A 14,939-nucleotide genomic window follows, 5' to 3' on the forward strand; every position below is an offset into this window, starting at 1 on the left:
GTAAATGTAGAAATATGGAGCAGCAGCAGCATCATCACATCCGCTGCATCCGACAGGACTTCTCCATTAAATATGTGGTTAAAAATAAATGGCTCTGCCTTCAGATGCGTGTCGCTGATCCGTGCGCTCGTGAGAGTCCACAGGTGGACCACTTCAACTCCCTTTTCTGCTCCCCGTGGTGTTTTCTCTTGTTCTGACCAACGGCTAAAAACCCTTTGTCCTCGTGTTAGTTTACACAAGGCTTAGTACATTAGTGCACGAGCTTGACGTAGTGAGTGAGGAAGGAAAGAAAAAAAGAATATCTTAAGACTCTTTAAGGAGGAAGAACATAATTAAATGTCACACTGCTCTGAAAACAGCGTTTCCATTCGACATCAAGTAAAATAGCACATTTTAAGACAATTGCAAAAGGGGAATTTCTCTACATTTCTTCGCAATTAAGTTCAACTCATTTCTCTTTGTGAATTATTCAGGATGACAGAGTCGAGACTAAAGCCCAAGGAAAACTTCAAAGAGGGTTTCTAATGTTCAGCACTAACGCTGCACTCTGCCAACACGCTGAACCAAAGCTGTGATTCATGGGAACATTATGGGGAAAATAATAAATGGAAGATTTCTCACCTGCATCAGGGTCTGAGAGGAGACGGCAGCAGAGGGAACATGAAGACAGAGGAACAGAGAATTAGAGGCGTTAGAAACACCAAAGGTTTTGTTTGGGAACGCTCTTAGAAATAAGGGTTCCAAAAGGGTTCTTCTACAAGGGCTGAGGTTCTACCTGGAACCATATGCTTCTGAAAAACCCTTTCACAGAAGAAAGGGTTTTTCAAGGGCTCTTGGTAACACTAATGGTTCCAGTAAGAACCATTTTGATCCAAAGGACCCTTTTTTCTGAATAAAGGGTTTTAAAAGGGTTCTTGGTGGAACCCTCCAAAAGGGTTATAAAAAGGTTCTACCTGGAGCCAAAAAGGGTTCTCCTATGAGGACATGCCAAAGAACCTTATATGGCTCTACTTAGCACTTTGATTTCTAAGAGTGAATAACACAATAATCTTTCTTTTAAACCTAAAAAACAAAAACATCGTCCACTTATCATAACAACCTTATTTTTGAAATGTTCTACTGCATGTCTCTTGGTGAAGAGTCTAACAGCTCTGGCAATAACAGATCAATAAGTGGCTCCACACATGACCCAGCCCTTCCCCGTGGCTCTGTCCACGACTACACTGAAGCTGTGTCTGACAGATGGGCCCTGATCCTGGGGGGGGGGGGGGGGCACAGAGGAGCCCCCTGAAAATAAAGAGGTCTGTTTGAATTATTAAAGAAAGGAGGTATCACACAGAGAGATGTACTCTACACGCACGGATGTGATCGCATTAAAAAGTAATACATGATATGATTCCAGGGCCTCTTTGAAAAAAAAAAAAAAGGCAATGAATCAATGAAGATCTGAAAGAAATATGACAGTGTTGTCAATTATATCATGATAGCATATGCTGGACCCACTTGATTTAAGCTGTTTTCGGTTGTGGATTAGCTTAGCATTATCGCTATCTAACGTCCTGGGCACGACGTTATAAACTGCAACCACAGTTGCTGCAGAGAGGAAGAACCTTACCTCAAAAAGGGCTAAGGAACTACTGATAGAGCTGGTTCTCCCTTTATTCAGGAAAGGGGTTTTCAAGGGTTCTCTGGATCAAAATGGTTCTTACTGGAACCATTAGTGTTACCAAGAACCCCTTGAAAAACCCTTTCTTCTGTGAAAGAAAACAGTTTCTTTGACGAAAGGGAAAACTTATTATTTTAAATAAAAATCATTATTTCTAATCTTGTCAATATCTTGACTATATTTTCTATTAATTTTGCAACTCTTTTGATGAATAAAAGCGTGACTTTTAATGGAAAACACAAAATTTTTTTTTACTTTTGAACGGTAGTGTAGACATCTGAAACCATGAATTAATGTGATATAAACAAAGATAATTTACTTACTTAGAAATGCCAGGACTGTCCATGTCTGAATATCATATTTTACGTATACTTTATTTTACTTGTTTACTTAATAGTTACTCACCCTCTGCTGAATAGTGGCATGTTTATGCTCCATTTCCCTCTTCTCCATGGCTGAATCGATCACTAGCTGATCCAGCTGAAGGTCAGTTCAACAGGAGCAAAACAACAACAACAAAGAACAGGAAAAAGAAAAGTTCAGTTAAATTCATTCCTTTAGCAGTAAAAATAATTAGAAAAAGGATTCAGAGTCAGAGCTGCTATGATTCAAACACAGGCTAAGGCTCAGAATGACATGTTTGGGTCAGTTAGTTGTGGAAGGACGAAGCATCGATTCAATAAACCTGCTGTGACAAACGAGTTGGCTCATGAACAACGTCCTACAGCATATACACACATACTGTAATAAAATAATCATAAACCCAATGACCCAACGCGTCGCAATCGTTCGATCTTTTACAGTGAAATTAAATCGACCAATATTACGCAACCGGCTCCTCGTCAATAGACCGCTCGATAACAACGACGCGACTGGGAGGTCGTCGCAGCTCACGCCGAGCGAGGGTTAAAGACGCTGCCGCTCACCTCAGCGGCCAGTTTCTTCATGTACGGGTCGATCTCGTCCAGCAGGTTGTAGCCCTGCTGAAACAGCGAGTACTGGGCGTGCATGAAGGACAGCATCTGAGTGGAGGACAGAAGCAAAATGTGACCTTTTTTTTTCCCACTATGCTGCATTTATGGAACGTGTTATAAAGATTGGAGAAGAAAGCGACTTACAGCATCCAGAATCTCAAACTTCTTCCTCGCCTGCAGGACGTTAATCTACGGTGAAAATACAGATTATTATTATTAACAATGTTTTAAAGAATGAACAATATTAGACTTAACTTCCTCTTGTTGACATCAACTGTGACAACATTATTCATTTGTTTTGTGCTGCATTTAAGAGGTCACATATACATATATAACACATCTTCCTGCAGCTTTGTGACCTTTTCTCGCCTTGAGACATACAGTCGAAATGGAAAGAGGGTCCGGCCTCTCACAGCAATGAACCTGAATCAGTCACTTTGTTCCCACGGGCACTTTCGAGGAAGGAGGTTACGACATGTGGGCAACATAACGCAGCTTATTAACAGAATGTGTCACAAAGGGGAGAAAGAATGGACACAGACGTTGCTGCAGGATAGAAGTCGTATTTTTAGTGAATTCACGCACTGTGTAGGATAAATAAACTGTAACGCAGATATGTTACGAAGTCGCATATTAATCAGTGTTTACTGCGTGAAATATAGACTTCTCACAGCGGCACAAAGACCTTGGAGAACAACAAGGATAAACATTTGTGAATAAAAGATGAAAAGAAATGATCATGTAACACTGAGAAACTTTTAAAATCACCTGTGAAATTTTGAGGCATATACAGTATACATATATACAGTATGTATATACATATACATACTGTATCTATATGTGTATATACATATATACATACATATATATATACACATACATACATACATACATATATATACAGTATATATAAATATATACATACATACATACATATATATACAGTATATATAAATATATATACATACATACATATGTATACACATATACATATATATACACACATATATATATATATATACATACACATATATATATACATACATGTATGTATATATATATACACATACATACAGTATATGCATACATGCATGCATACTTATGTATGTATATATATAATATATAATACAGAATTTGGGTCTAAAAAGATGAATTCCATTTGTTATTTGTCAAATAACTAACATTAATATTTTAATTTTCGACAGGTTTTTGAAAGATTTCTAAAATATTTGTATTTATTAAAAAAATGTATCAAATATGTTTGGGACATACAAGGATTTCGGATGTATTTGAGGTGACACGTTTGTGCTTTCAACCCACTGTGTTTTCCTCCTGGATTACTAAAGCTGCTACTTTTGTTGAAATATGGGTTAAATAGCGCTATAATCCAAAGGTTAAATGTGGGCATAAAGATTACATCAACTGACAGCAGCTGTAAAAGATGCTCTGCTGTAAATTACACTCAAACATGGAAAAAATAATATGTTAGAAACAGAAGAGCTGACCTGTAGCACATAGTCCAGAGCGAGGTGTCTGAAGCACCTGCGGGTGATGCTCAGCGTGCTGGTGGCTTCTTCCACCTCGTGAGGCTTGTTCCTCGGCGCCTGAGCGTTCTTCACCTGAGCGATCTCCATATCCTCTCGCACCCTGTCGAAGTGCTTCTTGGTCTCCTTGAACTTCCGAACATCCCTGACAGACACGGACAACCGAGCGTTAACAAGCTCAAATAATGACATCGACAGAACACGGATATTTACCAGGACCAGGGGTCACCACAAAGTCAACGTGAGGTTTAAAGTAACCGACTTTGTTTGTTAAATTGTTCACATGTCTGTGACAAAATATCTAGGCTGCACTCTGTTTAATATTTCAAGAGACAAAAAAAAGGGTTTTTCAGAGGCAACGAGGGGACGTCTGCGCTATTAAAGTTGTGGTGGTTTTTGTTTTTTTTCTACCTGCGTTGAATTTTTCATACGAGTGAAGTCGGTTTACTCACTCTTTGACAAAGTTGTGCAACTGCTGCTTCACAGACCGCTGAGCTTGATCGAACAGAATCTGAAACACACAGAAAGAAAGAATAAATGAGCACGTCTGAACTCTGAAACTTAAATTTAAGTTGACTTTATACAAGACGCTAGCAAAATATTCATATTTCTAGAGTGCTGAATGAAAGTTATACCAACATATCAATAATTTAGCATTAAAATATGTATTTTTTGGCTCTTTTTTTATTTTTTATTATTAATTACTCATGTAAAACATTCTTTATGTGTTCCATCTACTCCATTTTCATCTAGAATTGTGATTTTAACACCATTAAAGTCACAATTATTAACCTTTTTAACCTTAATTAATAACAATATGTGTATTCTCTGCTAGTTCCATTTGCTGCTTGATGTTTCTTGTGTGCAAAAAAACCCCCCAAACAATATATTTATAACATATATAAGGAAAATACTTGAAGCTTGTTAAGTAACCCATAGCAACCGACATGATTGTACAGTATAATATTGAAACCCATTGATATTATTAACTCAAACTGTGTCAATTTCAACCCATTTAGTTAATTATGACAACAAAAAGGCTGCTTCACTGGTTGTTTCCAGCAACAGAGGGCGACACAACCCAACTTTATGATGCATTCAAATGATGCACATCGGCTCTTCCGGCCTGTTGCAATGAACGCCACTCTGACTCAAACACACCTGCTCTAATGTGATAACGTGCTGCTGCCTTCAATTAGATGCTTTACATCCAAGAACCCTCCCTCCTGTCTGATGACACTCGGAAGTTACACATCGTCTTTGATTTCCCCTGCTGTGCCACTACTGCTGCTGCTGCTGCTAAATAGGTCACTCGGGCAGGAGACGAGGAGCGGGAGAAAGAGAGAGGATGGGCTTTTGCTTCCATGTGACATTACAGGATCTGCATCCAATGCAGGACGCAAACCAACCCTCGTCCTGTCTGAATAATTGGATAAAGAACTGTGTGTGTGTGTGTGTGGATTAGGAGACTTCAGTTCCCTATACGACGAGTCATCCGAGTGCTTTAACTCAGGGATTACAGAAACCGATGATGAAAAAGGAACTTCTCTATTGTTGCAACTGTAGGAGGAAAAGGCAGCGGAACAGTGGGAGCCAGTAACCAGCAGAAACACAATAAATATAGATGGCTTTAATTTTAACCAGACTTGAAAACAAAAAAAATGTGGCTCAGATGGAAGTGGTCAGCTTTATTGTGTTCTTGCCAGCGCCTCCAAAAGAGCAGTGTTTGTTTTGATCATGGGGTTTTTAGGCCTCTTTTTTTTTTTTTTTTACTGCTCCATAAACTCACAACGTCAAATGAATGTGTGAAAGTGGAGGAGCAAAAGAAGCTCAGGCATCCAAGTCATCAATGCACAACGGAACCACTCCAAAACACCAGAAACAAGTCTCGTCAGATAAATGAACTCCCTTTGTTGGCGTTAAAAGACTGCACGTGCGGTCAAGTGCAAGTGAGAAGCGGGAGGTCATCGATCCAGGCCAAAAACACCCAAGTGTAAGCTTAGTTTGGGCATCATCACTCGGATGTTAAAGGTGACATAGAGTGGTCCTGTTGCACATAAATGTTAGTTATGGAGGTCTACTTACATATATTAACTTCGTCAAAAACCTCCTAGTTGCTGTAAACGTGCCAATAGAAATCCTCTTTTCTGACGGTGTTTTTCTGCTGCGAGATTTCAGAGTGAACTTTCACCCCCAGAATACTTCTTGTGAGTGATTGGCCAGTACTATCCAGCACATCCGTTCTCAGAAGCGCAGCGCCCCCCTCTGGAACGGTGGATGCACTGCTCCTCATTATCAAAACATTGTTTTAACAGTGTTTAAATATAGCTTCGTCACGACTCCCCCCCGCAGTCCCTTTTATGACTTTAAACCGGAGTCAGACCCAGAGTCAGAAGACACTGTTGCTCGTGAAACACCTCCACAACGGACGTTATTCTTCTTTTTGGGTTCAATGTACGCAACCGGATGTGCCCGGACTACCGCCCGGAGCAGGACGATCGGTTGTTCAGGAGAACCGCTGCTTATGTTACTATTACGGGATTTTCAGTGATCTTGTTGAGCCCCGAGATTACAATAAAACACAACGTTCTCAGCAATGGCTGAACTGTTTGTTTCGAACCGTCAGGGCTTCATAAACAAGGTAATGACGCAGATACACACCAAAAAAATAGCGATAATAGGAACTTCCGGTCTAGTTCTGCTTTAACCATCTGGAGTCAACAAGTGCACCTCCACATGATGTTTGTGAGTGAGCGGTGGCAGCAAAGCTGTGACGGGGACTTCCTGCGTCTGAGGTTAGAGCAGCCTGTGGCATTCCTGAGCTGCTTTGTGGGAAGCTGACACCCTACTTTCATTGGAGCCAGGTTTCACAAGTCGTGTCTCATGCTCGATCGCGATAGACAGCGAACGAGCCCGACTGCAAAGAGAGGAAAGATGAATAAGCAGTGCACTGCCTAAAGATGCCTGGAAGGATTTTTGTATTTTAATTAGCTCCTTTAAGAAGAAGAAGAAGAAAAAATGCACCGTTTGATGATAAAAGTTGCCGCACGATGTAGTTTTGTAATTCTGCAAGATCTGAAAAGCAGCGTTAAGAAGCCGCTTGCGCTACTAGAAGCCACATTTAGCAGAAAAAAGAAGGAGAACAACATCAACGCCGTCGCCCGACCTCGTCTGACTCCTTACTCTCGCCGCAGTCATCGGCTTGTAAAGAGGCCAACTCCGATAAGACAGAGAAAACACACACTACAACCCACTGGCATGAAACTGCAGCCCGTCACCACAATCACAACACGGAGACGGTGATGTGCTGAAAAGTAACGAGGCAGCAGACCATGAAGTTTTCTAAATATATGATGACCCTCCAAACACATGAGAAAGTCAAAACATTCAATTATTGCACCTCAGATACACATAGTTTTTTTTTGCCGGGAGCTATAATTTGGTTCATGAGAAAAGTCCTCTGAGCGACTTCAGGGCAGCAACAGGACCTCGAGCACGCACTTTGAAAAAAATAAATAAAATAAATACACTACCGTTCAAAAGTTTGGGGTCACCTATACAATTTGTTTTGTGTTTTCCATCAAAAGTCACACTTTTATTCATCAAAAGAGTTGCAAAATGAATAGAAAATAAAGCATTTTATTCCAAATAATAATTTTGCCCTTTCGTCAAAGAACCAGTATAACTGTTTTCAGCTGTGCTAACATCATTGCACAAGGGTTTTCAAGGGTTTTCTAATCATCCAGTAGTCTTATAACATGATTAGCAAACACATTGTGAGCCTCTATACACCTATGTACATTAAAAAAACAGTCGTTTGCAGCTAGAATAGTCGTTTGCCACATTAACAATGTAGAGAGTGTATTTCTGATTCATTTAATGTTATATTCATTGAAAAAAGTGCTTTTCCTTTCAAAAATAAGGAAATTTCTAAGTGACCGCAAACTTTTCAACGGTCGTGTAGGGATCCAAATCCCTCCTTCTTTGTCTCAGAGAGCTGAGAGTATGTGGTTGTTTCTTGATTAAATTTGGTTAAATAAATATTAATACAAGACGCAAATGTGTATTTTACTTGAAGATAATATTTTTGCCATACCTTCAAATAATATACCTTTATAGTCATTTTACCACACTTCTCTGGTTGAAAGGCACAAAACAATCTAATTACTAATCACTAGGTAGACAATGATATAGTGTAGCCTACGACAGCGGTTCTCAAACTTTATATACCTGAGAAAATACTGAGCTCTCAAAAAGTATCGCCAACGTTAAAATACAGTGGTGTAAAAAGGCCGAGCAAAGTCAGCTACGGCCTTTTCACAGGAGGTGACGCTCATTAATATTAATATTAATATTATTATTTAATGTGTTATTATTGTTATTTGTTTCACATACCTTGGTATATAAAAGTAGAACAGTATTTCTGATTTTCCTCCAAGTACCACCAGAGGAAACTTGCGTACCACTGGTGGTACGCACACCACAGTTTGAGAACCAAAGGCATATGACAAACAATCTACATATACAATTATATATTATATAAAGCACTGCCTTTACACTATATTTGCACTCAAACATGTACATTTAACACAGTCTCTAAGTTAAGGTGAAGGTTAAAGTCTTCCTGTCCGATAGTGGCTATAGACGTAAATCAGACTATTATAATATTTACTTTTTTAATCAGAGCTGTGGTAAAAAAAAAAAAACAAGGAAAATGCTGCGTTGTAAGAAAGAAAGGGAAATCTGGCACATCTTCACCGACATGACATCACGGCTCAAGAATGAGACGGCTACAAACGCACACAAACATCACAATGGAGCACTGTCCTCCTGACTGTTGCCTCGCTTTAATTCCCCCCCCCCCCCTCCTCATTTCACTGGCATGTCAGGACACAGACTCATCTAATGACACAAACAAGGCGGTTAACTTTAATCTGAAAAAGAGTAAACACCAAACTCACTATGAGCATCTCTGCTGAGTGTCACAGAGCGTCAAGAAAGACCAAGAAGGCTTGACTGATCATAAATTCTGCTTCGTGTTCCCAGGTCCTCAAGTAAAAATATCCCATACACAGACACTCCGTCTTCTGCTGGAACCTTGGGTAGTGTTAGTGCTCAATTTCAAGCACAACAAAAATGCTGCTCGACTTTTAATATAAACATATTATACGCTATTTCTTCAAGTGAACCTAGTTCCCTGGTGTCCTAATGAACATGTCACCACAGCAGTTCAATCACGCTGCCAAAACAGCCCTGTTCAGAACACTCGCTTTTGAGTGCCTGTCTCTTTAAATGCAAATGAGACACAGGAAACTACGTCAGCGTCACTGAGGCCCCGGCAGCTAACAGCAGTTAGCGTTTGGAAAAGCCATCATATGCCGACTCTAGCCGGCACATTGCCGTCACATATAAAATATATCCACTAGATATGTAAATCCTCTGAGGCTGGAAGTTTGTGTAGAACTCTGTGCTGCACTGTGCAGCCAAGAATAGAACACTTTGCAGACTTCTGCTCTTCTGGGTACTATTGCCCTCGTCTGCAAGTAAACATCGCATGCTTTTTCCACACTTTGCCAACTCATAGTGCCTCCATCGTCACAAATATAAGCATTAAAATGATTAAAAAGTTGATTTTGCATAAAATGGGTCTCCTTTAAGTTTATTCAACATTTATTTTTAATTGTTGCATTACATTTAAGTCTTCTCCAACACATGCTAAGGATGGATTTTCAGCAACTTGCAGCTAATGAATGAAACCTTAAGATTAGGGAACACATATTCAGCATTAACTAGGTGCTTACTAACATGCATATAAGTAGCATACTAGCCCTTTATTAGTAAATATTAAGCACGTATTAACACACCTTATGTAGGAATATCTTAATTCATGTTGTAATAGAGGTAGAATAAGGTTATTATAATAATAATAATACCTTTATTTGTGTAGCACCTTTAAAAACAACAGTTTACACAGTGCTTTTACACACAATACATACACACATATGAACAGTATAAATAAAACAAATTTCCATTGATTTACGGTGCTTAGAAAGAAATGAGATAAAAGGATAAAACAATAAAATCATTAAAAAAAAGAGATAAAGACAGCATCACACAAAGGCCAGTCAATAAAAATAAGTTAAGTTATGTAGAATAAGGTGTTAATATGTGCTTAATGATTACTATTAAAGGGCTAGTATGCGACTTATATGTGTTAGTAAGCACCTAGTTAACGGTGAATATGTGTTCCCTAATGTTAAGTGTTAGCGTTAGAGTATTAAGTTACTTTACACGCAGTAGATGATGTGTTTAGATCTGTGGGACGTTCTGTTGCAAACAAACAAAAGTATTTCTATTGTGTCCTTTGTTTTCCAGTTTGGCTTCTAAATATAAAGAGACACAATGAGAGACACACTGGCATCTCACGGGGGAACTCACTCGTTCACTATGTAGAGCTGAGAAAGCACAAGGACACTCGTAACAATAACCCAAATTCATCCACTCATAACATGTTTTCTGTAAATCCCATCGTTTTCAGTGCGTTGAGAGTTGGCAGCAGCTCATATGTTAGTCTCTAACATTGTCTCTCTGTGTCAGCTTCCCCTCTTATGTCTAATGGATGCTCAGGGAGTCAAACACAGGTCAATAATTTATTGAGTATTCATACGGAGTTTCACGCTTGAATTAAACACAGAACTGTTAAAGCGTTGGCCCGATTCCGCCGATGTCTCTGCTCGTCGGAAAAGTAAACAACTCTCTCTTTGACTGTGAAACCTGAGGGCAAGACTTGCATTTAAGCATTCATTAAAAACAAAGCAGACGCTGTTTGTTCTTTAGTTCTGATAACAGACAATAACAATCGGAAAAGAGAAGGGACAGGAAAGCAAAGGGCCGAGACTCTTGCGCTTCTCTTGGCGTGTTTTGCTCCTCTCAGTAAATGCTTAAACACATGTGCCGTTTGTGTTTCCTTCATGGGCTTTAAACACACTTTGAGAATGCACTCTGACTGAAGGCCACATAATACTTCTCCGACTGCGTATGCGTTATCCGACTGCGTCACCGCGGAGACGCCTCGAGCCTTTATACTTCTGCGTCGTGGTGTCGGACACGTGCTGCAATTTCTCGCTCCGATCAGTAGGGGTCGCTGCGCAAGGTTGTTGTGCTTCTGGCTACTGTGAGCAATGGCGTCGAGAGAGGAAGAGAGAGAAAGACTGTTGTTGTTGAAACAGTGGCCGTTTCTCACTTTTCTGTGTCACGGAACGCAGTTTTAAGATCATTTGAGGCGAGAAATTAGCCATTTAGAGTCTAAATATGTGCTGTGTTTTAGATATGATATTAAGATATGACGTATCTATAGTTTGGCAGTGACGTTCTCGGCGGGGATCAGCTCCGCCTCTGTGGACGCTCGGGTGCGCACTGTGAGCCGGCACAGAGCAGCTTCGCTCGGCCTGTCCTGACGACCAATCGCAGCTCTTGCCGTCTCCGTCGTCCCTTGACGGAGTGACGGACACTTAAAAAATATTCCGTGCAGTCGGAGACGACGCAGAGGTTCTTCGACAGGCTCTGCGTCGACGCAGAGTCTCTGCGTCGACGCAGAGCACTTTACGCAGGAGTATAAATTGGGCTTAAGACGAGGAACACACGGCACCGTCCCATTTCATATTCTTAAAGCGTCTGACACATAGAGTGAGCACACGTGTCACGCGGCACAGCAGAGCATGCACACAGCGGGACATCTGTCAAAAGTATAGCAGACATGACCGTCGTCATGTCTTATTCATTCACCCAGCGCTGCTCGACTCACTCGGATACGCGGAAAGCGGCACAGTTAATCGCTCGTCCCGCCTTTTATTGAAAGACAAACACGATGTCAACAGGAAGACGAGATCACGAGGCTCACGAGGCTGCGTTAAGGTCGCAAGAACATTTCCATTTAATCTTTAACCTCAGGGGAATCTCTCTCATTGCCCGAATCTTGCGCTGTTCTTCTTACGCCGCCTTTGCATCCTCCTCCTCCTCCTCCATTCTGATTTTACATCAAAGCCACAAAGAAAACCTTTGAGGGCCGATCATATTGATGTCCAGTCAGAGTCTTGGCTCTAATGGACTGGAGGGAAGAGGAGAGAGGGGCTAGCAGGAGGCTGAAACCCCAGCTGAGCTTACAGTGGAGGAGGCCAGCTGGTCGCAGGCCAAAGCACGCTGTGTTGTGGTCTCTGTAAAGACTGAAAGGGGAATCTGTCAATGCCGACTCTGATGAAGCTCAGAGACGCACCGTGTAACCCTAAAACTACCAGGATTGTGACTGCGTTAAGACTGTGAAGCATGTTAGTCATACGAATATGAATTAAGGTTATACTGTAAAGGTAAGGTGATAAATAAAGGCTTTAGTTAAAGGTACATTATGTAATAAATGTAAAGCAACTGGTGCTAAAATCCTCCTAATATGTCACAGAGACTCAGGAATAATGTTCATATAACAAACTGAACTCACCAACAACAACAGTACAGCCAAAATATTTGCATTAAAAAAAATCTTTTGCAGACTGCAAATCATGTTTATGTTTTGAAATCATGTTTTGGCATGTGGCGCCACCTACCGCCATCTACCAATCATTGCAGTCAGTAGAGAGCTACAATGGCGGAGAAAACGAAACCTAAAAGACCTAATTATTTTGAACTTGAGTGCAGTAACCACATTCTGGCCACATTCTTACATATGGCGCCTTTAATTTATTAATAATAATAATAAAAAAATTTAGATTTTAGTCTTTAATTGTATTTTTATGAGGGAAAACACCAACAACGAATCAAAAACAACATCACTGGGCCACTGCTAACAGAAAGAATACTTTTGTTGTTTGTTTGTATACAGCAGTTTTGCACCTCTATATAATCAATGCAGATCACATGACAGTCAGTCGGTCTGACAATGAGCTAACCTTGAAGTTAACTGCTATATTTATCTGCCACTGCTAATAAGATAAAATAAAGAAAATAATGTGTTTTTTAACTCTAAATACCAAACCCTAACCCTCATTGAGCTTGTGCTCAAAACAGGACACGGCACAAATAAGAGAAAAATGTATTTTCTAAACCAGATAATTAACAGATCTCCCAATAAGTAAATCAGCAACTGCTACTTTTAGTTGTTTCTGTTCATCAGGCAAGAATCAGTATCTGTATCATATATAAAAGTCACCATTTTATGTCGATTTCTTCCATTTCTTTTCCCCAACCCTTGCGTCAAAGGTTAATAGCTGTTATCCTGCCCGTCTGTGATCGTGTCTATAATTTCAGCTGTGACACATCACAACATGGCTCTTACACGATATCCACTCTAGCTATCAACAGTCACACACATAGATATATATATATACTGTACCCTGCCACGACTGTCCAACAACTCAAGCTAATTCACACTCGCCTGATCAACACCGAGCCACTAAGCTTCCACTTGTGCTGCTAAACTCCTTGTGCCAATAGACTGGGGAGTGAATGGGGAGGAGGTGCAGGCTGATTTGTAAAGACACATCTTTGTTGCAGCTTCAAAAAAAAAAGGAATGTGACCCCCACAGTACACACACACACGCACACACACACTGCATTTAACTGCATCATCAGCATGCGAGGGGTTGAAGCTAATGGGCTTCAAAGGGGTCTTGGAGGAGCACGATGGGGGCAGGGGGGGGCGAGGAGCCTCCGAGGCGGGAAAGGAAATGACACAGATGTGAAACACAAGCTCAGCTGAGTGTCTGGGATGAGGATTTGACCACTGTAAATTACACTAACAACGTCAAACAAAGCTAAAGCATCAACCAAACACAGGATCATTAAAATCCTTCCTTTAGGGCTCGTCAACATGTAGAATTGCAAAACCGACATGTTCACCATTAATAACTTTGTTATTATCTTAAAAAATATCCATGTTTGGCCTTCCTTATACCTTTGTTTTATCTGATTTATAAAGCATTAACAAATAATGTATTAACCATTAGAGAAGCCACAATTTGTAACAGGTGCCTCAGTCGTGTGGCACCATCTTTACTGAACATTCATCTTGTACTAAAGACAGAGTTGACCTATTTTTGTCCTCCTGTCTCAGGCGTGATCCAGCTCAGCCTTTCACCGACAGCTACTAGTGAAACTAATTTGATTATCGATGAATCGGCTTCAGTGTTTTCTATATTTTTCAGCTTCTTAAATGTGAATATTTCCTGGTTTCTTTGCTCTATATATCAAAGAAATCCTTAAAACTCAACCCGATCCTGTACTGAAAAGTTTGTGGACAAAACAAGACATTTGAGAACATCACCATTTCCAGGTTTGAGAAAAACCGATCAACAGTTTTCAACATTTTATGGACCAAATGATCGAGAAACAGACATTTATTGTGAAAATAACTGTTCGTTGCAGCTCTAACAGCTACAGAACCAATGCCTTGTATCCATCGGTTCACCTGCAGCCCAACCTGACCCTCTATATCACACTGTTAGGAGCCCAGAGAGACTTTACATCCCAGTTACTGTTCGTGTTCCAGCAGTGGATGAAATAATTGCGCAGGTGTGTCTCAGTCTAGTGTACGTGGAGCATATGAGGACAACGTATGGTGCAATGCGGGGCTCACTTACCATGTGGTAGTTGATGATCTCCTGGAGGCTTTCACTGCACTTTTCCAGGAACACCTGCACACGAAACAGCATAAAACGTTCTTTAACTGCTTAATAAAAGAAATATGTTTTATTATTACAGCTGCAT

At 40.4% G+C, this 14,939-nt stretch overlaps 1 protein-coding gene across 1 annotated transcript in view; it reads right to left on the reverse strand.

The window, feature by feature from the left end:
* LOC310931406 (arf-GAP with coiled-coil, ANK repeat and PH domain-containing protein 3-like) overlaps positions 1-14,939 on the reverse strand; it is a 77,423-nt gene that overhangs the window by 21,356 nt on the left and 41,128 nt on the right. The window contains exons 4-10 of the mRNA XM_083894543.1: positions 14,813-14,866; positions 4,637-4,695; positions 4,146-4,329; positions 2,785-2,829; positions 2,593-2,688; positions 2,072-2,146; positions 622-633 (exon numbers count right to left, since the gene is read on the reverse strand). Coding sequence (XP_083750669.1) covers positions 622-633; positions 2,072-2,146; positions 2,593-2,688; positions 2,785-2,829; positions 4,146-4,329; positions 4,637-4,695; positions 14,813-14,866 — 525 coding nt within the window. The remainder of the gene's footprint in view (positions 1-621; positions 634-2,071; positions 2,147-2,592; positions 2,689-2,784; positions 2,830-4,145; positions 4,330-4,636; positions 4,696-14,812; positions 14,867-14,939) is intronic.

The sequence above is a fragment of the Microchirus variegatus genome (genome assembly GCF_963457635.1).
Source record: "Microchirus variegatus genome assembly, chromosome: 9".
NCBI lineage: Eukaryota > Metazoa > Chordata > Actinopteri > Pleuronectiformes > Soleidae > Microchirus > Microchirus variegatus.